The following is a 24,467-nucleotide window of genomic DNA, read 5'->3' as shown; positions in this document are numbered from 1 at the left end:
CTAATGCTGCTAATAAGAATAGAGAAAATAATACAAAATATACAAAACCAATCTTGAAAGTCTCAGCAACTCAGAGCCGGCACCTGAAGTCCTGGACTGGACTCTGCAGCCAACCGGAGCTGGATTCAGTCTGTCACTGGCCTCAGTTTGCAGGGACGACTCACAAGGTCCTCTCATAATGTTGCCATAAGGAAAAGGGAAGAAGAAGGGCAAAGAGACAAGATCCTTGTGATCTCCCACTTTTATATGAAGTGTTCACGTGAATGGGATGTTATACTCAGTTGGTCAGTTTCTTGGTCACCTGTTTCTCGTTGCCCCTCTCGCGAGATGTCCATCCATGCTTATCAGTAACTTCACATTCCATTGCTGTGTTCACCAAAACATGGATCTGGTTCCCCAGGAAAATGCAGCTCATATGAAGCTTTAGCTGACAGGCAAATTCACTAAAAGAGAAACTTGTTTTTAACAAAACCAGGACACCAAGAGAGACAGATCCAGCCGCCTGTCCCCACCAGAGCCGACCCGCGACGTGCGCTCAGCTCCCGAGCGAGCTGAACACGGCTCCGAATCCCAGGCGTGCAGATGCTTAACTGAGGGGCTGCCCGAAGGAACGAATCCCAAGGACTGATGGGGGCCAGCGCTAATTACCAGCCCACGAAGACTTGTGGATTTTATGCCGAGGATCCTGTTATGCAAGAATAGAGCTGGGCATGTTACTGCAAGCGAGGAGACGAGCGTCCATGTGAATTGCAGAGGTGTAGGGAGAAAAGGGGAAAAAAAATCCTTTCATTTTCCCCATGACTTCTTTAATTCTCATGGTTAAAGGCCTGTTTTGTAAAGATATCAAAACCCTCATTGATGTTCCTGGACTTTGCTTGTTTGAATAAACTCATACTACACAAAACAATGGACCCAATACCAATTAGGCTCCATCCACAGAGCTAATGAGACTGGGAAAGTACACCAGAGGTGGGTTTCAGCAGCAGCTCTTCTTTTAACCTCACTTGTCACCTGTTTTCTCCTTCTGCTCCCACGTATAATCCTTGCCTGGTCCAGCTGAAAGCACGATTTAGTTGCATCAGTGGATGATAATAAGAATGGTTATGCCAGGTTTCTTCCCCACAATAGACGGGGCAAATCCCACCCTAATTTAGCAGGGGAGCGGAAGACGGAGGGGTGCTGCACGTACACGTTTCTATCCAAGATGACATACCAAGTGTTTTGCTACCGCTGCCTTTTTCATATCTTCCTATATTAAGGCAAGAGAGACATCTAGAGCTCACAGGCGGTGGATTGCAAGCTTCTGGAAAAACACTCTTTTCTGCAGAACGGGTAGTATGATGTGATTAGAGTGGGAACAATAAATAAAATGAATGAGATTAAAAACAAATCACCTCCTGGTTATAAATGACGAAGACCCCAGAGGGAACAGCAATAGATAACAGAGCAACAGGAACAGTCTCCATTTCCATGGTTTGTCCTCACACAACACTCCCCCAAACGGGGAAGAAAAGCGTCTCCTTGGCAGCAGCAGGTTTGGGGCAGGTCCTGGACCCTGCTCAGGTGCCCTGTCCAAAAGCAGCAGATACAACAGGAGCACAAATGCAACAACCTGCAGCCCTGGCAGACAGAACCCTCGAGGAAACACAACTTAGCCAGACTCGGAACTTGAATCCTGCCGTTCCAATGCCAAAGCAAAGGCCCACGTCCATCCCAGCAGCGCAACTGCTCCAGCAGCATCTCTTCTCTCAACTTGGTCACAAGACTGATGAGATGGGGTGTCCTGAGAGGATCAGGAAAATTACAGCCCAGAGCAGGGAGAATGAACTACCCATTTCATTAAAATACACACCTGACCCATTTGCTTTTATTGACCATTTGGCACCCACTTGAACAATGTTTTATGTTGCTATAAAGCGTGCCAGTGGTGGCTGCTGGGTGCGTTCAGCTGGCTGATCTCAAGCATCCTGCTGCATTGTGCTGTCGCGTGGCATTAAAATTTGATCAACTACAGCTGCACAAGGACTATTGCCCTGATGCCAGCCCAGGAACAAAACACACATCACCAGAGGTTTTGCTTGAACAGTTGAGTGTCACAACCGGCACGTGAAGGAGAGGGAAGAGCGTTGTAGGACACGCAACACAGCTGTAGTAGAGTCAGCTGCGTTTAGTCTATTGAAGAAACCAGATACGCATTTGATCACCTTGTTGGACTGAGGCTCGTCACCGGAACATCAGAGATTTTGCAAAAGGAGTTTTAACTTGCTGGGAGTAATTACTGTAGCTTTGCTCCACTTGTAAAGGCAGCTCCACCACTGGCATTCCTTCGTGTTCGTGGTTGCTGCCCCACGTCTGTACAGAACGAAACGGTGAAATTCAACAGGAATGAGGTCGAGGGCCCTTGTTATAAAAAGGTCAGAGAAGATAACTGAGTGTCTCTTCTGGACTTACATCCCAGCTCATGTTTTAGAAGGCAGAACAATTCTCTTAGTGACAGAAGTCTTGTTTTCCCCACTTTCACTTCGCATATATCTTTTGGCCTGCAGTTTTCCTTCCCCCACCTTCAGCCAGTGAAACTCCAGGACTGAAACACTCTCAGAACACAAGTATCACATTTTACCAGGTTGTCATCTAGTTGTCAACCAAACATCTGCCCATCCCTTCATTCCACGTACTGCGTGAGGAAAGACCCAGTGGGTACAGCCTGTCCCGGGGGAGCTGGAGCCCTTTTGGCGACGGGGACGCAATGCACCCAACAGCAGGGATTTTCATTTGTGCTCTCCATATAAATAACTACAGGTTCAAGTGAGCAGCCACACACTGAGTAAGAATCACTCGGTGGCTGCTCAACCCAGTGCGGTCAGATCAAGAACGCCAGGACAGCTTTCGGAAACATGGGTGACCACTGGGCCATGCCGGGTACCAGGAATACCTGATCATGTTGAAAAGCGGTCCTGGCAAAGGTCCAAACTCTTATTGCCTGCACCAGAACCACAGTATTTCTTTGTACGTGTTCTCCTCTGTTTCTAGGGCTTTGATGAGATTCGTCTTACGCACCTCACATAACACACCAGACTGGATCAACTTAAAAACTAAGCGCAATTTGTTATGTTTCAGACATTCTCATTCACTGCATCTGAGAAGAGCAGGAGATCAATGGATTATTCCCCCCCAGCACAATATGCACCTTTGCGTATGAAGTTTACCCAGTTATTCTTGTCACACCGTATGTCAGCACTTCTGTTTGTAAGAACATTTGTAAACAAAACCGAACCGGGTCACGAGCTGGCAGTCAAAATACAATGTACCAGAGCAAAGAGGTGACAAACAGCAGGAAAAATAAGAGCAAAATAGATAATTGGTTTTTTAAAATCGAACTGCATGAGTGAAATGACAGCACTTGAGCAGAGAAAGCATCGGAGGCATGAGTGACAACACAGGCCACCAGCTTCTGAAACTCTTTGGTTCTACTAGAATAGTCCTGGACCAAATCGTGGTTAAATACATCCAAATACTTACTGAGAGCATAATATTTGCCTTAATCGACAGTAACACTGAACAATAGATAGTCTTAGTTTAAATCTAAATTATCTAAATAGCATTAGACAAAGCCCCAAAAAATCTTATCATTTAAGAGCATTTTAATTAAACCCCCTGAAATAATAGCTTGGGCAGTCCCAGATCCTTTAAAAATAAGTGGTGTCTCCTACCCTCTACTCATCACCGTGCCGGGCGCTCAGGTCCCCACAGCAGCCACGAGCGACTTCTCACACCTTCCCTGCTGGGAATAACCGCTCAGTGCCAAACCCTGGTCTGAAGCTGGTCCTAAAGCCTCGCCCACCACTTCAGCCCGTTTTCTGTCCTGCTTTCTGCTGCTCCGCCACGTGTGTGTCCTTGTCTATGGCCGCCGCCATAGACATAGACAAGCGCTCCAGTGGGTGTAAAAGAGCCACTGAACAACCTGCCCCGACACTGGGGATGGGGGTTTAATTACCGGTGCGTTTCTGGTGTGGGTCACTCGCACAGGAGTTGGAGGAACAGAACACACATCCCATCCAGAGGAGTGGAGCTGATTTGTTTTCTGTGGCAGAAAAAAAAAGACGAGGAGAAAGTGCATTTGCAGTGAAGCCTCTCTCATGCACCATCCTTTCTACCCTCTTGCCATATTTTGAAGATCCACACTTATTCTCACCTCTAATTATCTTAAACCAGGCTCTGGTGCATCAAAGACAGAAAAAATGATCTTTGTGGATCAGAGTACAGGAGAAATCGGGATGTTCAGCTCTGCAAAAGCAGCAGCGAGGCCAGAGCCCTCTGGGACGCCAGCACAGATCACCTGTGGACACAACCTCCCTCTGCAACAATGAACAGGGATTTCTCTTAACACATGGCAGGCGCTTTCAACTTGGTTTATCCTGTTCTTAAACAACAGCACAAGGAGCAACGGCAATTGTCACCTGGAAATACTGCTCATGTGTCCGAGAGCAGAACCGAGGCCGTGCTCCGCGGATGGGCCACCAGCCCCCTCGACGACAACCCACTCGGTAATTTTCACAACTCGGTTAAGTTCTGACCCCATTTTACCACCTGTGAGCAGGACTACTGCTGTTTCCCTCCCTGTGACAGCCCAGCAGGCAGGGACTGTGGGCAGCACGTCACTGTATACCATCCATACCATAACACAGCTGGTGGGCCAGCGGCTGCGCTCAGACCCGGCTGCTCAGGTTTGGCTTCACCAGCAGAGGCGAATCTCTGGCCAAAAGGCCAAGATCTTTCGATGTCCCTTCCAGTCCCTAACGTTCTGTGATTCTGTGGCCCCTCTCTGCACCTCGAGAGGGTGCGGGAGTGAGACGACCCCCTCGGACTCACTGGGTGTTGGGGCGCAGGGTGCCCGGGGAGCAGCCGAGGTGAAGCTCCGCGGTTCAGGGCTTTGCGGCACAGACGTTTCCCCGGTGTCACCCACGCTCCCAGGTTTCCCCACATGAAGCTTGGCTGCCCGTCCCATAGGGGACTCCTCCGTCATTAACGTCCCCCTCTGCTCCACAGGTACCAAACACCTTCTCTAAACTAACCCTTTGCCTCGACTGCCAGTTACAACCTGTGAGGGGCCTTTTTTTTCTCCTCTCACCTCTCCCTGTTAATCCTTTTATTACCCTAAATGCCAGTTTTTTACCCCCAAACTCCACTTTCCCACGGCATACGCCCTCAGCTCGGCAAACATCACTGAGGCTTAACAAAACACCACTTTCAGATGTTAAACGTGTCTAAGGATTTCTGCAAACCCATTGAAAGCAGTTGTGTTGCAGGGCACGTCATGATCCCCCACGTCAGCTCCTGTGTCCCATGACAATTTTCTTGGATCTCAGCCAGCAGCGACAGCCCAGGAATAAAGCTCTCGTCAGGGCAGTACAAGCAATTTACTCAGAGATCATCTCACTAACTCGGATCAGCCATATCAGCTTCCACGTGTGGTAAGCCAGGGTGTAGTTACAAGTGTTACGTACAGCCAGACCTGTCGCGCCGGAGCTCGGGTTCCCGCTCCGTGATTCCACACAAGTTGCTGGACGGGCTGTGAAATGTAAGAGCCTGTTCCCAGCCAGCTGAGGAGGCCAGAAATTCTCCTACTTCACAAGTCACTGTAGTAGTGAAGGAAACACACAGGTCAACAGCTTCGGAGAAAACTGATCTGCATGTCCTGCACCAACTCAGTTAAATATATAAATCAGACCGACTGGGAACCTGAAGTCACAGTAAATTCATCTAAAGGAACCTTCTTAAACCACCGCTGACCTTTGGTCAGGTATCAGGAACAGGTGTTCTATTCTAGATGGATACAAATCAATTTTATAAATTTTATAAAAAGGAACAGCGGAAATATATATATATACACACACATGTATGATACTCTGCTCACGTGCGTATCGGTGCTTAGTACTGCAGAATTACCCCCACTGGGGACAGACAAAAAAGAAAAAACAAACCAAAACCCACCTGTAACAAAATTTGATTTTTTGCTTGATTTGACAATAGAACGGGGTCAAGACAGACTTTTGACTGTGTAACTACTCTTTGTAATTCAGTTCACAATCTTTATCTTCAGCTAAGCAAATTTGTCTCAAATCAAACTGAGAACCGTACTGATCACATTCAAATGTTTTGATGCCACCTGCAATCTGTACTTTGTGAACTTAACCAGCAGGTGACTGCAAGAAAACAGGTACATTAGCCTTTTTTGTCATTCCCCTGCTCTTCAATCAAGCTGCAGGCCCAACATGGGGTGCTAGTGCACCCCACCAGAACACCTACGTTCTTCCACAGCCTCATTGCTGCCTTGTTTCCCCAAGAGGCACCACATCAGGACACAGCGTGCTGCCTGTGCAAATAGCGAAGAGCTGTTTGCTGAGCAGCACCACCTTCTGCTCTCCATAAAAATTAACAGACTGAATGGAAACAGGCTACATATTTTCACAGACACAGCCTGGAGACAACCTCTTCCACCCCACGCTCTCCTAAAAGCGTTGTGATCAACCTTAAAGGCACGATACCTCTAACTCAAGTATCTGCACACAACAAGCAGCAGGAGACATCACTGAGAAGGAAAATTGTTTCCAACTGTTCGTATCAAGGTTCAACAGCTGGTTTAGAGCAGGGTCAAACAGGCGGTTCGAGAGGCTCCTTGCTCATGGCCTCCAAACAAAGCAAAATGAGGTATTTCCAGCCGCGGTGCCCGTCCTGCCGCCTGCAGAGCCCTCCAGCTGCAGCGTTGGCTCCGCGAGCTGCTCGGGAAGGCTGCTGCTGTTTCTGTGCATCAAATACATTACGCTGTCATACATCAGACGCCTGAAACAAAGACCAACAACTCATTCAGCACTAAACATTCACTGCGTGGAGGATCAGACATCCTTATTTCCCCACCCCAAAAAGAAATCCCAAAGAGTGGCAGCATGCAGAGCAGCTGCACAGCAACTACCCTGCCCAAATCTCATGTTTTAAAGGACTTTTAATCTAGAAATGTGAAGATCACTCACTTCTCTGCCTCAGTTACTGTAAGATGTGGAACAAGTTCGTGATCTGGAATCAAGCTTCAACCAGCTCAATTATTGCACAATCCCACATCTCATAACTTCTTAAATCATACACAATATTTTCTGGCAAGGCAGCTTCTATTATCAAGCCAAAAGATGAAACCATGGAGTCACATACACGTAACTATGGAGACACACGTATCTAACACGCAAGAGACGATCCCAGCCCGCGACAGCCGAGCGTGTGGTTCAACACCAGAGCTCCCTGCTGAGGCTGTTCCCACAGCGACCCGTGGCTGTCACTCCAGTGGTAATTTTGGAGAACAGGTCACACGATTAACAGAAATGAAAGCTGTGATGGTGCAGAACCCCAACGGCATTTGCAGTAAAGATGCCATGTTAAGTACTACTGAAGAGAGGTGTCACAAGCACTATCACAGGCAGTGTTAGAAGTCATTAAAATACCGACTGGAAACACCAGAGTCCTTTTGAGTAATTTATTAGTATCCTCTTTTTTTACAAGTTTTAGAAAAAGAATCCCAGGATTTTGCCTCCTGTGTGTTTTCGCCTCGCCTCCTCATGGTCCATGATGCCAGCTGAGGTCGTCAGTACAATGTACCTGTGAACAAAGAGCAGATGTTCAGTTTACCTCTTTGCTCCGCACTCGTGCGGCACTGCCAGCACAGACTCCAGCCCTGCGCTCCACCAGCGAGACCCGTTCCTGCCCAGCGGAACTGAGATCAGGTTCTCAGACAATGAAAACTCCTCTCACAGACACAGCTCTGCAGCGCACACACGACATCCCCAGGCTACTGTTCTCCAAGCATTTGCATGTGTCTCCGCAAGAAGGTTTCCTGCGTGTTCCCCCGTCAAGTCAGTTAAGCTGCAGCAGCAGCAGCAACTCTACAGTCTCCAGACAAAGTCGGCTTCTATTTTAAGCAGACATCTTTCTCCAGAGCAGGTAGAGTTGCCATGGTGCCAGACAGCTCCTCAGCTCCGTGGGCTGCATCTCCCGGTGTGTGAACACCACGCACCGATGCAGACGAGGATCTGGATCCAGACTGACACCTGAACCAGCCCAACTCACTGCTAATGCCAGCATGGGGATTATCCTTATTTCATCCACACATGTTGTCCCACCACTCTGTAAATACTCTTAAAAATCTCAATATGACGACACACACCAGTAAGCTGTACCAGTACTGCTAAAGCAAGGGGCTTAATGCTGGAGTTTTGGGAACAGAAAGGACAAGAACTGCTCAACCTGCCTCGGACGGGACAGGCTGAGCCCCTCAACACCCATCCAGCTCAGTCTTGCTGCTGCACTGAGGTCTGTTACTCTTGACACCGTGAATTTTGGGAATGAAAAATGTACTGTGCAATAGTAGGATTTGCTGTGTTGTGGAGGCTTGTTAAACAGAGGCTCTGAGTCTCTTGTCACTCAGTATCTAACCAATTTATACCCAATCGGGAAGTTTTAAGCAGTGGTACAACCTACTTCCATTGACCTGGTAATTTACATGATCCCTCCCCCAGCTACTAAAGGCCCCTTTATTAAATTGAGTAAGAGAAAAATCCTGTTTTCAGAGTGAATTGTAGAAGCAATGAAACCAGGATTTATAAAAGCCCAGTAAAACTAGGTCCTTGCTTAGCAGTGCCCCTTTAAAACTGGTTTAAACAGCATTTATACAGAAGATGGATTTGTTTAGACTGGTATCTACCTCCAGTTTGATAAGAAAGGTGTCAGGTGAGCCTAACTCAGGCAGCACGAAAGTGTTTTAAAACCCCCATGTTTTCACACGACTTAGATTTAACTTTTCTCCAGACTTACCCAAACTGACGTGAAGGCAGGAGGTTGTTCTGCCACTTTTCCAAATCCTTCAGCTGAACATCAAATCTGGGACTGATCACACCGCACTAGAAAACAGAATTCCCTTACAAACTGAACAACTTTATAACTAACTCATTAACAGCTAAAGCGGGAAGAGTACAAAAGCGCAGTAAACCGCTCAAGATTATTAAGCGCCTATCATGAGAATTCCTGCGATCACTCAGGGATATTCTACTTCTAATCATCATACAGAATTAGCCAAAAATACCTTTAGATTTTAAACAGGGAGATATAATGTATAAAAGTGATCCAGGTTTTCAAGTTAGTGGTATTACTTATTGACTGTGACCACTACTATCACCTCCAGTTACCTCACCAGCTCTAATTATCCTAATACCCAAGAGAAAAAGCATAAATCCTGCACTGACAGACATTTTTCTGAACCAAACAACCACTCCTTTATTGCAACTATTGAGAAAAAAACACCGTCCATGCAGCTGCGCCTTGCAAGATCTGGTAAAAAGTCATCTCAGAAGAGTTCAAGGAACACTATCTCAAACTTGGCACATGAAGTTTTCGTTACAGAGAGGGAACACCAGCAATTTGGGAGGTCTCAGAACTCTCTGCCTACTACTCAAGCTATTTTCAACCACAATATTTGTTCATTGTGGAGAAAGCCTCCCCACCCCCAACATGTTCTGACAAATTATTCTATTTGCTTAGTAAAGAGCCACCTCTCACTTGAATAACTTAATTGGAAACAAAGATGCACATGTCACCACAGAACTAGAAAGCTCAATATGTCGAGACAAACGCGTGTAAAAACTGCCAAAGCGCACACGAATACTTCACATGCCCCAGGAACTTAAGAAGCCCTCACTAACGTAATATTTGACTATCCCTCAAGTGCAAGCAAAGCCCATCTGACGGCAGGAGAAAGGCTTGTCTTCTCAATGCTTACAGGTATTAAACACCACCTGGAAAGCAACTGAATTCTCATCCCTTAAGCCAGGCCTTCCAGGTAACTTAAACATCAAAGAAACTGAGGAAATCACTATCAAGCCAGAAAGCTTTTAAAGAGGGAGAAACACACAGCACGTGCAAGCAGACTGCCCTGAAAACACGTCCTTCATATCCAGAGTTTAAAAGAAATGCAATTAGTCAACTATATATACCATTACGGACCTAAAAAAATAAACAGGTATTTGATAACCACTGATAATACCCGAATCACTCTCATTTACACTGACCCAATAAATACCACCTTCTTTAAATGTAGTTCTTTCAGAACTGCAGCAGACAAACAACAAGTCTCATTAAACACCCCACTAGAGAACTGAGTCCAGGAGGACAAATCCTACCTTGTTGAGTCTGCCTGTGAGATTGACAACAATCTTCCCAGCTCTGTGATCGTCAATTATCTCAAATTCGCCAATGTAACCTACAAAAGATCAGCAGAAAGGCAAATCAAACACATAATACTTAGCTACATTAATACAACCCAATTAACTACGTCCTACAAAACTAGTTCAAGCATCTTGATTTACTTTTGGTCAGAAAGCACCTTAACGCAACAGCAACCACAGAAACCACGAATGAGAACAAACGCTCCCGACTTACCGTGCTTCATCATCACAGTGAGAAACCGGACGATGACTTTGGAGCACGGCCTAATGAGAACTTGGCGTTTCCCACGCTTCTCTGCATTGTTGATGCTTTTGAGAGCATCGGCCAGAACGTTCATGCGCACCATGGTGCCTGCGGGGGACAGGGGAGGGGGTTACACACACCGGCTTCTCGGCACAGAAATACTGAGCACCGCGCTTTTCTTTAAGGCTAATTTTAGACTAAAAAGACCTCAGACTGACAGCAAGTGATACGAAATCATAACAAGCTTTCTTAGGCTAAAAAGCGAATCAAATCCCATGCTCAGGTATGCTCAAAAAGATTCACAACTATCATGACAAGTGAGGAAATCTCACACGCTTATTTAAACCTGGCTTTATCAACATGTACACTCACAGGATTTAAAACCCACCCTCTAAACAATATTTCATCAACGTGACACCTTTCCCAGGTGAACGGATTCGGAACGGAACGGATTCAATTATGCATTATTAGCCCTGTTCAAAAACCAAGTCAGACACGGCATCAGAACAACAGACACCACTCGCCTTGCTTACCTGCAGAACACCTGCAGGATCTAAGTGCAACACAGCGCTCCGAAAAGGGACCCGGGCACCAAGTCCTGCATTCCGGGGACAAGGCCGAGCCCCCGGCCTAGCGCAGGGCACGACCAGCCCGGCACTGCCGCCCCGCTCCGCCCGGACCCGGGGCCCGCAGCACCGGAGGGTGCGTACAAGGCCAGGGACCCCCCGACGGGCCCATTCCCGCCCAGACCCCCGCGTCCCGCCCGGGATCCGGACCCGCCGCTCGATCCGCACTCCCCGCAGCCGTCGCTCGGCTCCCCGAGCGCTGCCCGGCCCGGCCTCGGCAGCCCCCGCCCCACAGCTCTGAGGAGAGCGCGGCCGCTTCCCCCCACCCTCCGCTCCGGAGGCTCCGGAGAGCGCCAGGGGGGCCGCCGATGGCTCAGAACGGGCCGGGCCGGTGGGGCGCAGCCTGACGGTCCCGTCGGGCCGGGCGGGGCGGGCGGCGGGGCCCGGATGGCACCGGGAGGCGGCGGATGCGGCCGGGAGGCGGCGGGAACACAAACTCACCGGTGCAGCAAGATGGCGGAAAAGGAAGAGGCCGGGCGTCCGCGCGGGATTATGGGAAGGCCATGGGCGCGAGGTGGTGCGCGGCGCCCCGCGCGATCTCGCGAGACTTGGCGTCCCAGTCGGGAAGCGCCGCGCGCCGGGCCTGGCCATGCCCATTGGCCGAGAGACAGCATCGCACTTCCGGAGCGACGCGCCCGCCCGGGTTCCCATAGCAACGAGGACGCTCCGCGCAGCGGCGGGAAGCGGGTACCGGATCCTGGGCCTTGCTGGGGAAAAACCAAAGCAAAACACAAACCCACAGGACAAACCCGAGCTGGTGCCGGGACTGCAGTTCGGGGCTTTTCCTCCTGCTCCCACCCTTGGCTGGGCGGGTTTGGTGTTTTTGTTTGTGTGGGTTTTGGTGTGTTTTGTTGTTGTTTGTGGGGTTTGTTATTTTTTACCAAAAACGGGGCACAATAGAGGAAATCTCACCATAGTTAATTCACACTGAAGTTTAGCGGCGCCCCATACACCAGAGAGCAGCGTAACTACTCTGCACTGGAAGCAGTAGTCGCAGGAGGCGCTGGGGGTCTGAGCTCACGAAGCTGCGCACAGGGCGCGTTTCTACCGCTGTTTACCCCAAGACAGCTCTGCGACACTGCACAGCGTCACCACGTGCCTTATCACACCCAGTTTTTCCTCCAGCAAGTCCGTGCTGGGTAAGTGGCACGTTCTCTAAACACCAGTTGGAGATGGCACCATCACATCTCCCCACAGTTTGGGTTTATCACAGGCTTTGCTCACTGGGTCTGATCCATCCTCAGGCACTTTGCTCAGCGCTAACCAGCTAGAGGTGACATGGCACCTGTCCCCTCCGCAGCAGCAGCAGCTCTCAGTGCCACAGCTGACAACACCTTCAGCACCTGCAGTGAGCATCCCAAACAACGGGAGTATTTCTGTTAGGACACCGCACTCAGACACCACTCCCAGCTCCTTCATCAAGAGACGCAATTTTCTGTGTGTTCACAAAGAGCAAGACTCCAAGAAGTTTCTTCTTAGTCTGTATTTACCTACTCAACAGTTACAATAGACACCGAAGAGTTCATTTTAAAACAGTAAACTTTTAAAATGCATTAACACAGGTTTTAGCTTTTTCAAAGAAAAAAAGATCAGTTTTTAAAAAAGGAGGGAGATTCCATAGAAAAGCACAAACAATTCAGACAGGCTTATTTACAGAGACAAACCTAGCACACTCCAGGTGATTTTGTACACAGTCAACAACACTCGTAAAACCAAACGTGCTACATGGCTCCATGACAACAGCAGTTATTACAACAATCGGCTGTTAACACCTTAACTCATTTCCTACAGTCTCAGTGCAATGAGTTGAAATTTACACTACAGCTAAATAACTGAGCTACAAATTTATATATTCCAGACCCCTATTCAACAGATAATCTGGTATATGCAGCCATAAAAAAAAAGCAAACGGATTCAGTGAGACAATGAAATCACCTTCTGCAGCGATTCTGGGTGTGCAGCCCTGGCTGTGATCACTTCTCCAGCCCCCGTCCCCTTTCCAGAGCAATCAGCAGCTTTCACAACCGCCTTCCACACTTGCTGTAGCCACAAATTAATGATCAGTGACACCAACACAGCTACAGAAATGCTCTCAAGCATCACAATTCCACTGTTTCTTGCGTTGGGGGATTTATTAATGGGGCCCCTCAGTTTGCCGAGGACACTGAATAAGCTCCGCACATGACAGGTCAGGATCTTTCCTACAAGCTCAGCTGCAGAACCCCGGGCAGCACAGCAAGAGACACACAAACCCACAGCAGTCGCTAGAGTGACATTTTCACTGCATCAGGGAGCCAATTAAAAAAAGCCAGTGAGCAACACAACTTCTATTACCTTAATTATACATTAATTCTCAAAACTGTTCCCAAGGAAACCTTTTACAAGAGTGAACATCAGTTCACTCTTCATTCATTTTTCTTTTCCTTGTGCTTGAGAAGTTTGTTTATCTCCCTTTTTGCCATTCCAACATACTTGGTAATGATTCCATGCTGGTTTAGTCCAGGAAACAGCAGCAAGAAACTCACTAGAGGGGGGAAAAGAAAGAAAAGGAATTACTTAATACTCCTTTGATAAGCTTCTGTCACCTTGCAATTCCTTACTGCCATTAAGCCCCATTAACTGCTTGAAAACAGAACAATGTAACCCTGCAATAAGAATAAAATATCACCACACTCATATAATCAAAAATTACTTCTACCAGCCCCAGCCCATTTCAGGCAGGTAACAAAGAAGTTCGTCCAGCTCTGCACACCGCACACTTACCGATCAGATAGGTCAGGAAGAGATTGTGAACTTGCTGTCCAATCCAGGCAACCACAGCAAGAGAAAAAACCATGGTCAAGAAGTACTAAAAAATGAAAAAGGGGCAGTTATCACAGATCTGCTGGAAACTCTTCCCTTCAGTACCCAGCAACACTTCAGCATTTAAGATTAACTTGAAGTTTCCTGGCTCTCCCACACAGAATCACACAGAATGTGAGGGGTTGGAAGGGCCCTGGAAAGCTCATCCAGTGCAATCCCCCCATGGAGCAGGAACACCCAGATGAGGTTACACAGGAAGGTGTCCAGGCGGGTTGGAATGTCTGCACAGAAGGAGACTCCACAACCTCCCTGGGCAGCCTGGGCCAGGCTCTGCCACCCTCACCAGGAACAAGTTTCTTCTCATCTTTCAGTGGAACCTCCTGTGTTCCAGTTTGTACCCATTACCCCTTGTCCTGTCACTGGTTGTCACCAGAAGAGCCTGGCTCCATCCTCCTGACACTCCCCCTTTCCATATTGATCCCCAGGAATGAGTCCCCCCTCAGTCTCCTCTTGTCCAGCTCCAGAGCCCCAGCTCCCTCAGCCTTTCCTCACACGGGAGATGCTCCACTCCCTTCAGCATCTTGGTGGCTGCGCTGGACTCTCTCCAGCAGTTCCCTGTCCTGCTGGAACTGAGGGGCCACAACTGGACACAATATTCCAGGTGTGGTCTCCCCAGGGCAGAGCAGAGGGGCAGGAGAACCTCTCTGACCTACTGACCACCCCCTTCTAACCCACCCCAGGTACCATTGGCCTTCCTGGCCACAAGGGCCCAGTGCTGGCTCGTGGTCACCCTGCTGTCCCCAGGACCCCCAGGTCCCTTTCCCCTACGCTGCTCTCTAATAGGTCATTTCCCAACTTATACTGGAACCTGGGGTTGTTCCTGCCCAGATTCAAGACTCTACCCTTGCCCTTGTTCTATTTCATTCAATGTTTCCCTGCCCAGCTCTCCAGCCTGTCCAGGGCTCTGATGGCAGCACAGCTTCCAGTGTCAGCCACTCCTCCCAGTTTGGTGTCACCAGCAAACTTGCTGAAAGTACACATGCGATGCCTCTGCACAGCTTTGTTAAAATCAAGAGCAGAGAGTCTACAATTCTGTGTTCTCAGTGATTTCCAGAGCAGCAGTTTTGCAGCATGTCAGAAATCCCTTGGGTCAGGCCACACCATCCCCACAGGCACAACCTCAGCCTCACGCAGCACCTCAGGCTGCTCTCAGGACAATAAACTCACATCCCTAAGATGACACATGACTAAGATCCAGTTTTTTGAACAGTTCACGTACACTGGACACAAGCTGCATTTCTAAAAACTGACCTACTCAAAGTTACTCAATTTGGCTTCATCTTAACATCAAGGGTACGGCCCTAACTGTACAGCTCTGCAAGTCACACATCTGGTCGCACCAGGTCTGAATAAGATGTGACTGGCCAGAACTGTTGGTTCTTGGTTTGAAATACCAGTTTATTCAGACACGTGCCTTGCTAAAATATTTAAGACAGAAAAAAATAAAATCTTAAGACAACAGAGATGAACTAGTACAAGCCCATACCATTTTAGGCTTCTCTTCCTTCAGCGTGAAGAGGCGTTTCCACCAGCCAACAATTCTGCGGCGAGATTTTACCAAATTGCTGCAAATCTCATGAAATCTTTGCTGCTGTTCCGTAGTCCTTTTATTAAAGAAAAAAAACCAAAGCCATCTGAAATTGTAAAGTCTCCCATGGTATTTGTCCAGAAGTAAAAAAAACAACGTATCCAGTACTTATCCTGGCATTTACTTCACTTCGTTTGATACCTTTATCAAACACTGTAGTGCAATTGCTTACTTTATTTTACTTTAACTCTTAAATTGACTCCCAGAGCAACCCCATTCACACTAGACCATTGATTTTAATCTGATACCAGTGAGACACACACAAGTAATACACTCAATACCTTGTATTACTTTGGCTTTTATGTTGGTTCATTATCAGACAAAAACATTTATCTAGTTGTCTTAAAGCAGATCCACTAGAATTTAAACTCAAGATTTAGTTTGAATAAAGTTCTGCTTCAATTTACTGTTTTTATATAAGCCTTGTCCTTCTTTAGACCTATTTCAACCATGATTACATTCATACCTTCTTCTGTCATCATATTTACTACTGCCAGTCTTTACAAACATATAATCAAATACCCTTCTTCGTAATTTTAGTTTTGCGTATCTATTTTCCATTAATTACTAAAAACTAGTTGAGTAGAATTAACTCTCCTTAATGGAGAGCAAAGAATGTGCCTACTCCTTGGAAAAAAACCTTAGGATTCTGGAAGGGAAGGAACAATAAAGATATGTTGTAGTAGTTCTCTTTCAGAAAAAGAAACACAGACACCTTCCTGGTATCCTTTCTTCACATTTATACAGATGGCTGATTTCTTACTACATGACTCCATAAAGTAAGCATTTGATATTTGTAAGTCAGATCTCCATTTTGATAAAGTTCATAATTCATTTAAGCTCAAGAAGCTGTTTTAATTCAAGCTTTCCTCACCATTTATTAGAGCCAAAGATTCTGGGTGCAAGAGCAGGAACAAGATAATCGGCCAAACAGAGGAACATAACGAAGCAGGAGACGCCTGACAGAACCGACGGGTCCAAGTAGTAGATCATCCTGCAGAAAGAAGATAACAAATGATTTCTGGATGCCATACCGTGAAATACTGGACATGTTTAGTGACCTCTTCAGATCGGCTCAGGACTTCCAACAGTAGAGCCACCCTCTTGCCTTCAAATTTGATCCTATTACAAAGAAATACAGATTAAAAAGTTACAGTTTTCTTAATGCACTAGATAAGAAAATGCTACAATACAGCAAGCATAGCATGAAGTAGAAATTCATCATTATTGCTCTCTCAGAAGTTGACATCTAGTAAACTTAACATTGACCAGGGATGAGGCGGTAAACATGTGAAATAACCAGGTGGAGTAAGAGCTCTGATCTTGGTTCTTAAGCAGGTGAAGAACTCACTACAGGGTGTCATTTGTTCCGTCTCACCTGTGAGATGTAACCAAACCTGTTCTGCACAAGCAGCCAGAGATCTGCAGTCAGGACAGTGTCCCACGCAGCCCAGGGCAGGAACCAGCTCATCTCCTCGGGGTCTGCTCACGCTCAGCTGTGCCCCCGCTAATCATCTGCGCTTAACACAACTTCCTGAGCACTGAAGTAATGGAAGAGCCAACACAGCCCATCACAGGGCCAGTCTCGCTCTACATCTGGCACAGCGCCACTGTGCTGAGTGTTCATTTTTGATGAAGTATCAGTTCAGAATCTGAAGTAGTTCTGCCCCTATCCTGAAAGTATTATTGAACACAAGATCTTTCCTGTCACAACCACAGAATTTATAACAGAATAACGTCAAGTTCATGCAATTCTTTTAAGAGTTCTATCCTTCTCACCCCACCTTGAAAGCCATAGAATTTACATTAGCCAGAAGATGGATTATCTCTGCCTCACCTGGTTCAACACCGATTTTTTGTAACTCTCTTCTCCTTACTCCAAAACCACATGTAACTGGGGAACTCCAGAGCTGTTGTCGACAATTATCTGAACGAGGCACATTGGGGTCATCCTGACCGCAACCACACTACGAAAAAGCACGTACCAGTGCCTCAAACCAGATCTGTGTCCCCAATGCAGAGACAACAGACTCCCATCAAACTGACTGGAAGTTACCCACAGTCTTTACTTCTCCTCCTTTTTCAAAGGACAGGAAATGTAAAAATCAAGTTGTGCAAAACAGCTGAACTCATCCTCAACGCCACATCAAAGATGCAGAATAGGAAAGTTCACACTACAAAAACAAGTTTTCCATAATGATATCGCCGTTGGTTTGGGGAAAAAGGCCAAGGGAGATAGATTTGACTAAGCAGCAGGATACAGAGGATGCGGGCAGAGTCTGAACGCTCTGATGAAGATCACACAGCTGAGCGTGGTAAAGCAGGACAGGACCACGGCTGGCAAACAAACAGCTTCCGCAGCAAGCGCCGCCCCGCCTCCCAGCAGGACGTGACTCATGGCCCTTCCTGCTCTCCTCGGGTTTTTACTTTCAAAGTTCACACACGTTCACAAACAGAACCCAGAGTGAGAGCCTTCCTATCACAGGTCTCTTACTAATTAACTTAATAGTGTTGCTGCCAGCCATGACAGCGTACTGCTGCTACTTACAGAAAAGAAAAGGAGACGGCGCTCATCAGCGCCAGAGGAAACCAGGCTCTCTCCCAGCGAAGGACTTTGTCGGTGATCAAAATCACCTCTCCCCATCCTTGCAACTGCTCTTCCAAGCTAGCAGTTTCTGAAGCCTACACAAAGAGAGAGGAAAACTTATTACTAATCAGAGTATCAAATATTCCCACCTTGAAGCGGCTAAAAAGAAAGAGAGTCATAATTAAAGACCCCAGTCACAAACCTTTCTGAGTCGTTAAGTTACTAATGTTGCAAATTTTGTACCAAATTATGACACTGTAGCAGTGATATTTTAAAACAGTCAAGATCCTAACAAAGCAGCAGTGGTTCATTAGACCAAACGATACCTCCTCCCACATTTTGCCAAGGTGTATGCCCCCAGCCCCCCATTTACAGCACTCCTTCCCCCACAATAGTAGAAAGCCAAGTTTTAAAGCCTAGCTAAAACCTCACAGGTTTTCTGTGTCAACATCTGGAACACTAAAACACAAGAACTACTTAAAATATATGTATTCTTCAAATACAACTCCACCACATGAAACTGAAGCTTCCTAGTTGCTGTCCAACACCAATTTTGTATTGTGTGGAAGATGGATAAAAACTCAGAAGCCACAGTAAAGTTACCCAGCTGATCACAGAGTGCAGAGAAAGCTTTTCCACAGGTTGCCCAAGACAGTGATCCTCTTAAACTCCTCTTCCTATATTATTTAAACTCCTCTTCCTACATCATTCCCACATTGCTCCCTGCACATCTGCAAGGAGGCCCTGGCTGCTCTGGACCAGCTCGCCAGGCAGTTCACCTGAGGTTCAACATGGCTCAAGAGTTTCCCCTCCGTGGGACAAGGGATCCCAGAGGTGACAAACCTCGGGTAACCAGGAGCAGAACCGATCGCTGCCCAAGCAGCGGGAGGTGAGAAGTCCCCACGTCCTGCAAGCGCGGGGCGCAGAGAGCAGAGCAGGGCTCATTCCCAGCCACGTGCTCCGCTGGCCTCGATCAGAAGTCTGACACCACCAGAATAACACAGACAGCTGAGTGCAGCTGCCACGGTAAAGCACAGATTTCCCTGCAACACCATCGGAAACTACAGGACAAAAATAAAGCAGAAATCTATCCAACGGGCGACTGAACACCTTCTGGTTATTACATCTATTTCATGTTACAAACACGAACTGTCACATGCAGAAAAACAATCTGCGTTTCTCCAGAAGACATTCTATGATGATTTGGTTTGTTTTCTTGCCTCTGTCTGCATTTAGTGTCACAACCAAAACAAAATTTAATGGGAAGCAGACTGGAATAGAACAGTTACTACCAGCAGCCTGCCCCTGCCAGCCTCGGAGACAACTGCTGCAAGTTGACTTCTCACTGGGCCTGCTCGGGAAAGCTTAAGCCAGCTTTTGTCAATATGGATATTACAGAATCATTTTTGGTTGGAAGAGACCCTCGGGATCACTGAGTCCAACCATAAGCTAACACCTGCATTAACCCATGTCCTTAAGAACCTCATCTAAACACCTTTTAAACCCCTCCAGGGATGGTGACTCCAGCACTGCCCTGGGCAGCCTGTTCCAATGCCCCACAGCCCTTTGGGGAAGAAATTGTTCCCCGCATCCAACCTCAACCTCCCCTGGCGCAACTTGAGGCCGTTTCCTCTGCTCCTGGCGCTTGTTCCTGGGGAGCAGAGCCCGACCCCCCTGGCTCCAAGCTCCTTTCAGGCAGTTCAGAGATCAGAAGGTCTCCCCTCAGCTCCTGTTCTCCAGCTGAACCCCCAGGTCCCTCAGCCGCTCCCATCACACTTGTGCTCCAGCCCCTCACCAGCTCCGTTCCCTTCTCTCCACTCGCTCCAGCACCTCAAGGCCTTTCCTGTAGTGAGGGGCACAAAACTGCCCCCAGGACTCGAGGTTTGGCCCCAGCACCGAGTACAGTGGCACAATCACTTCTCTAGCCCTGCTGGCCACACTATTCCTGATACAATCTTAATTCTGGAGCCCAACCATCAGAAGTGTTTCTTGACTAAGCAAGTTCCCAGGAACATGAACTCCTGCTCCGAGGGGTCATTCCTCCCGAGCACCACACGTATTTCTGGCAGTATAGCTCTCTGCACTATTTCTGCGGGAATCGGAACCTCCCGGCCCGGCTGCCGCAGCCTCTCCCGCCCCGTTCGGCTCCTGCTGCGGAACCAGCCGGGCAGTGACACCCACCAGCCGCCCTTCGCCACCGCTACAGACATAAATGCACATAACCTCGTATTTATTTAAACTTTTACTATTTAAGCCCACCCTTGATATTTTTTTTTAAGTTCGATCACCCAGCTCCCGCCGCTCTCCCACGCCGCTGAAGCATCTGGTAACGCAGCCCGAGGCTGGCGGGGCACGAACCGCCATGCCCGCACGCAGGTACCGCCAGACGCGATGAGCTCCGGCCTGCGAGCAGCACAGCGGCCCCGCCCGCCCGCAGGGACCGAGCAACCTCCTCACACCCAAACCAGGGCCCTGCGGCCGCCCGCCCCTCCCCAGCACCCCGGAGGGGCGCCCGGCCCGGCCCGCCCGCCCTCACCAGCTGGTAGACGCTGTTGTTGTCACCCGCCGCCATCTTGCGCAACCGCTCCCCCGCCGGCAGTGCCCTCCCACCCCGCGCCGCGGCCTTTTATAGGCTCCGCCGCCCTTCTCGGAGTTCTCATTGGCCTTCTCGAAATTCAACACGCACCAATCCCAGAGCTCCTGCGGCGTTCTATCGACAGCCGGTTGGCTGGTGGGATTTGAATAGAAACAACTGCCCAATCAGCGTGGGGCTTCCGCGCCTCCTCCCCCGCCCTCCGTCGCAATGCGACGGAGAGCGGAGCGGCCGCTGGAGCCGCGGGGCGGGGTGAGGGGGCGCGGCTGGGGCGGGGCCGGTCCCCAGAGCCCGGGTGGCGGCGGGCAGTCCGGCCCGGCCCGGGGCGGGGCACGGCTTGCCTGCGGGCGGCTGTTGGGACGTGCCCGGAGGCAGCGCTGGGGGATGTGCCGGCTGCCCGCCAGGCTGTCCAACTGTTATCTTTTCAGAAGCTGTAGCATCATGGGAATAAACGCTGGAGAAAAGCACTAGGATGTAAACGTGGATTTTTAGGTTTTTTCTGACTCGGCTTCCTAAATGTTTGTCACATATTAATGAGCTTAATCACAGTCCCTAGGATGTAATTCAGTTCCAAAATGAGGGCAGAGAAAACATCTCGTCCTGCTGGCACCAACACGGCCATGCTTTGCCAGCTCAGCTCACCGGCTCCATGCGGGAGAAAAGGACCAAGGATGACGCTGTAACAGCAAAACCGTGTCCGCCCTGAGCTGCTTGAGCTTCTACAGACCCATTCAACATCGCATGTGAAGAACAGATACTGAACAGCTCCTGAATTCATTTACACGTTGCTCTGTCCCACTTTGCACTTGAAAACGACAGAGTCCGCCCTCAAAGATCTGTAATTTTACCACAGCAAAGCTCAAACAAAACTCAGTTTCTCAAGGAAGTGACGCCAGCCTGAGCCGCCGGGCCTGGGGAAGCACAATGCAAATGAAGACAGGTGTGTATGTGGACAGGGGTGTGTTCACACAGCTGGTTGTCAGCTCCAGAGTCCCAGCACAGACGGCAGAGAGCGGCCACGGCGGCCGCCGGGTGAGCAAAACCTGCTCCTCGCCCCCCCTGCCCCGCGGGGATACCGGGAGCCAGTTCTCTGCACTTCAATGCATGACACATGCTTCCTACACTGAGATTATTCTCTCCTAGCGGACGTATAGAAAATTAAACGCCCAGACTAACTTCAAAGTGAAAGGAGGAGTTTAATTGCTCCGTGCACTTAGGACAGAGACACAAATTCGACGTGCTAAGCCTCCGCGCATCCATTATACCCAACACAACAAATGCATCACACACTTTCTTCTTACGCTATTAACGAAAAAATCAGGCCGATGTGTGGCAAAATTGCTCTGATCAGTTATTTACAACAGTAGTTTTATGTAATATCTGTATTTTTACTGCAATGCTCTAACTAAAACATGAACAGTTTATTCCCGAATAACTATTTTTCACTGAAGAACAAAAACCTACATGGATGTTATAATGGGGTATTGTGTCAAGAAAGAAAAAGGATGGCAAGTGTCAACTGTTAAACTTTTTTCCTGCTCTTCAATGCATAAAAAGGGGCGTGTTTACCCATTTTAGGAAAAGCTTAGGAAAAAAGGCAAATAAACGTGTGAAGCACCCAAGTGTGTTAAAACAGGTTGTTCAAACGCACCAGGCACAGAACACATGGATGAATAATTGAAGCACGTTAACCTTGGCTTAGAAAAATGAAGCTTTTTTTAAAAAATAGAAATCTAATGCATTTTCCCTTGGAAAACTAATGCTCTCAACTCCAAGGAATATCTGATTTATATGGGAGACCTGAGTCTTTACAGAGATCTGAAAAATTACAGACAAAATATATTACCACTTAAATCCACCAGTCACTAAGGGCAAAACTAGATGTAGTGAAGGAGAAACATCAAGCATCTTTAAAGTACTAAAAAAAAGAAAGAAGCTAGCTGTACATGTCTGTTGTAATTTCAATGTCAGTTATATTAATTTGGCACTGCCGTTGTTCCACCAAGATAATGTAGAGCAGCGTTAATGACGCGATTGGAAGCCGTTTGGCAGAGCTGACGGTTGCACGGGAGGGAGGCGAAGGGCCAAGGGCGTCTCAGCTGCCAGGACGGGAACAGCGCAGAACTGTGGGCATGCTCTTTGTCTTAATAAGAAACACATTATCTGTTGATGATGCAGCCTTATCTAACATGCAAGGTGCACGCACAGAACCTGCATTTTAAGTTAGAATCATAGAATCATTTTGGCTGGAAAAGACCCCCAGGATCATCAAGTCCAACCATAACCCACCCCTGGCACTGCCCCATGTCCTGAGAACCTCATGTCCGTCTGTCCAACCCTCCAGGGATGGTGACTCCAGCACTGCCCTGGGCAGCCTGTTCCAATGCCCCACAGCCCTTTGGGGAAGAAATTGTTCCCAGATCCAACCTCAACCTCCCCGGCGCAACTTGAGGCCGTTTCCTCTGCTCCTGGCGCTTGTTCCTGGGGAGCAGAGCCCGACCCCCCTGGCTCCAAGCTCCTTTCAGGCAGTTCAGAGATCAGAAGGTCTCCCCTCAGCTCCTGTTCTCCAGCTGAACCCCCAGGTCCCTCAGCCGCTCCATCACACTTGTGCTCCAGCCCCTCACCAGCTCCATTTCCCTCTCTACACTCTCTCTAGTTAAACCAAGTCTGAGCCAATTTGCCACATTGTCAACCTTTAGGAAGAAAAACACGCCAGCAAACACAAGCCGACAGTCCCGCTGAATCCCGGGCGCACCAGCCGTCCCCTCCACAGGCAACACGCAGCTTTAAGAATCCTGCTCCATTATGGGTTTGTTTTATATGTTTGTATTAAGCACATTGTTCTCCCCAGTAATTTTTACAAGTAGTTTTGCATACAAGGAAATGCTGAATACAGATCTAGAGATTTTTGAAGACTTTATTAAATGACGCATTAAGAACTCATCTCCACACAAGTGTTTCATTTTAGGAGAGCAGAGGTATAACACACGAGCCACAGGGGAGTGCATTGCCCCTCCCGTCCCCCCCAGCTTCCAAGAAACAGAACAGCAGGAACAACACATCCTCCTTCCTACAGAACTCCACAGGGATCCTTCCATACCGTTGTTTTGAACTGGAGAAAAAGGACCAAGTGTCTCCTTCTTCACCGCACCGTCCCCAGCAGCCCAACAATCTGCGCGGTATCATTTGATATATATCTGTGACAGCCCCAATCAGGCCATCAGAACACAAAAAGGGCTGTTTCTCTGTTGAAAATCCTTAGACTAAGTGCATGTCCACGGAAAACCAGCAACGGAGGAGAAAGTGAATTGAAGAGCTACAGAGGAGGCAGAGCAGTGAGCGCAGCGCAAACACTGAAAATAACGCACGGTCCTTTATTACTTACGCCTGGGTTAATTTATGTTATCTGAAAGTTGCCGGCCAAGCTTTCTGCTCAGATGAACTGCTGCGAATCCATCCCCTTAAATGAATTCAATGCCAGCAGCGAGCTTGGCACAAATCCTTTAATACTTACATTTTGATTGAAAAAACCAAAATGCCGTATTTGAAATGTGTTTTGACTCTGAAAAGCGAATCAAATGGCATAAAGGATCTTCCCAGGGCTGTCGCTTTCCAGCAGCTGTGCAGAAGGAGTTCGGCAAGCTCACAAGAGAGAAACTCTTCACCCAGAGCTACACAAAGGGCTCTGGGCTGGGAGCGCCAGCC

At 48.2% G+C, this 24,467-nt stretch overlaps 2 protein-coding genes across 2 annotated transcripts; both read right to left on the bottom strand.

Annotated features, from left to right (window-relative positions):
- Nucleotides 1–7,508: 7,508 nt before the first annotated feature.
- Nucleotides 7,509–11,742, bottom strand: RPS15A (ribosomal protein S15a). Its single transcript, XM_065030687.1, has 5 exons — nucleotides 11,574–11,742; nucleotides 10,477–10,614; nucleotides 10,218–10,297; nucleotides 8,857–8,942; nucleotides 7,509–7,644 (listed from the first exon to the last, which is right to left on the bottom strand). The coding sequence occupies exons 2-5, from the start codon at nucleotides 10,607–10,609 to the stop codon at nucleotides 7,551–7,553; spliced, it is 393 nt and encodes a 130-aa protein (XP_064886759.1). The 5' UTR covers nucleotides 10,610–10,614; nucleotides 11,574–11,742; the 3' UTR covers nucleotides 7,509–7,550.
- Nucleotides 11,743–12,600: 858 nt separating this feature from the next.
- On the bottom strand, nucleotides 12,601–20,851 carry ARL6IP1 (ADP ribosylation factor like GTPase 6 interacting protein 1). Its single transcript, XM_065030686.1, has 6 exons — nucleotides 20,706–20,851; nucleotides 18,131–18,264; nucleotides 16,457–16,576; nucleotides 15,481–15,598; nucleotides 13,896–13,980; nucleotides 12,601–13,656 (listed from the first exon to the last, which is right to left on the bottom strand). The coding sequence occupies exons 1-6, from the start codon at nucleotides 20,739–20,741 to the stop codon at nucleotides 13,538–13,540; spliced, it is 612 nt and encodes a 203-aa protein (XP_064886758.1). The 5' UTR covers nucleotides 20,742–20,851; the 3' UTR covers nucleotides 12,601–13,537.
- Nucleotides 20,852–24,467: the final 3,616 nt, after the last annotated feature.

This window comes from Columba livia, chromosome 15 (assembly GCF_036013475.1).
Source record: "Columba livia isolate bColLiv1 breed racing homer chromosome 15, bColLiv1.pat.W.v2, whole genome shotgun sequence".
Classification (NCBI taxonomy): domain Eukaryota; kingdom Metazoa; phylum Chordata; class Aves; order Columbiformes; family Columbidae; genus Columba; species Columba livia.
Note: the sequence above shows the minus strand (reverse complement) of the source record. Positions and strands in the feature narration are given on the sequence as shown.

What these genes read in the sequence shown, in the direction of transcription:
- RPS15A (XM_065030687.1), bottom strand. Translation starts at nt 10,609, where the DNA reads ATGGTGCGCATGAACGTTCTGGCCGATGCTCTCAAAAGCATCAACAAT. An exon ending in CACTGTGATGATGAAGCACG is followed by an intron (nt 10,298 to 10,476) that starts GTAAGTCGGGAG and finishes GATCTTTTGTAG; the next exon opens with GTTACATTGGCGAATTTGAG. An exon ending in TCACAGGCAGACTCAACAAG is followed by an intron (nt 8,943 to 10,217) that starts GTAGGATTTGTC and finishes TCTGTTTTCTAG; the next exon opens with TGCGGTGTGATCAGTCCCAG.
- ARL6IP1 (XM_065030686.1), bottom strand. Translation starts at nt 20,741, where the DNA reads ATGGCGGCGGGTGACAACAACAGCGTCTACCAGCTG. An exon ending in AGGAAGAGAAGCCTAAAATG is followed by an intron (nt 13,981 to 15,480) that starts GTATGGGCTTGT and finishes TTCATTTTTTAG; the next exon opens with TACTTCTTGACCATGGTTTT. An exon ending in CTTCCTGACCTATCTGATCG is followed by an intron (nt 13,657 to 13,895) that starts GTAAGTGTGCGG and finishes TCCCCCCTCTAG; the next exon opens with TGAGTTTCTTGCTGCTGTTT.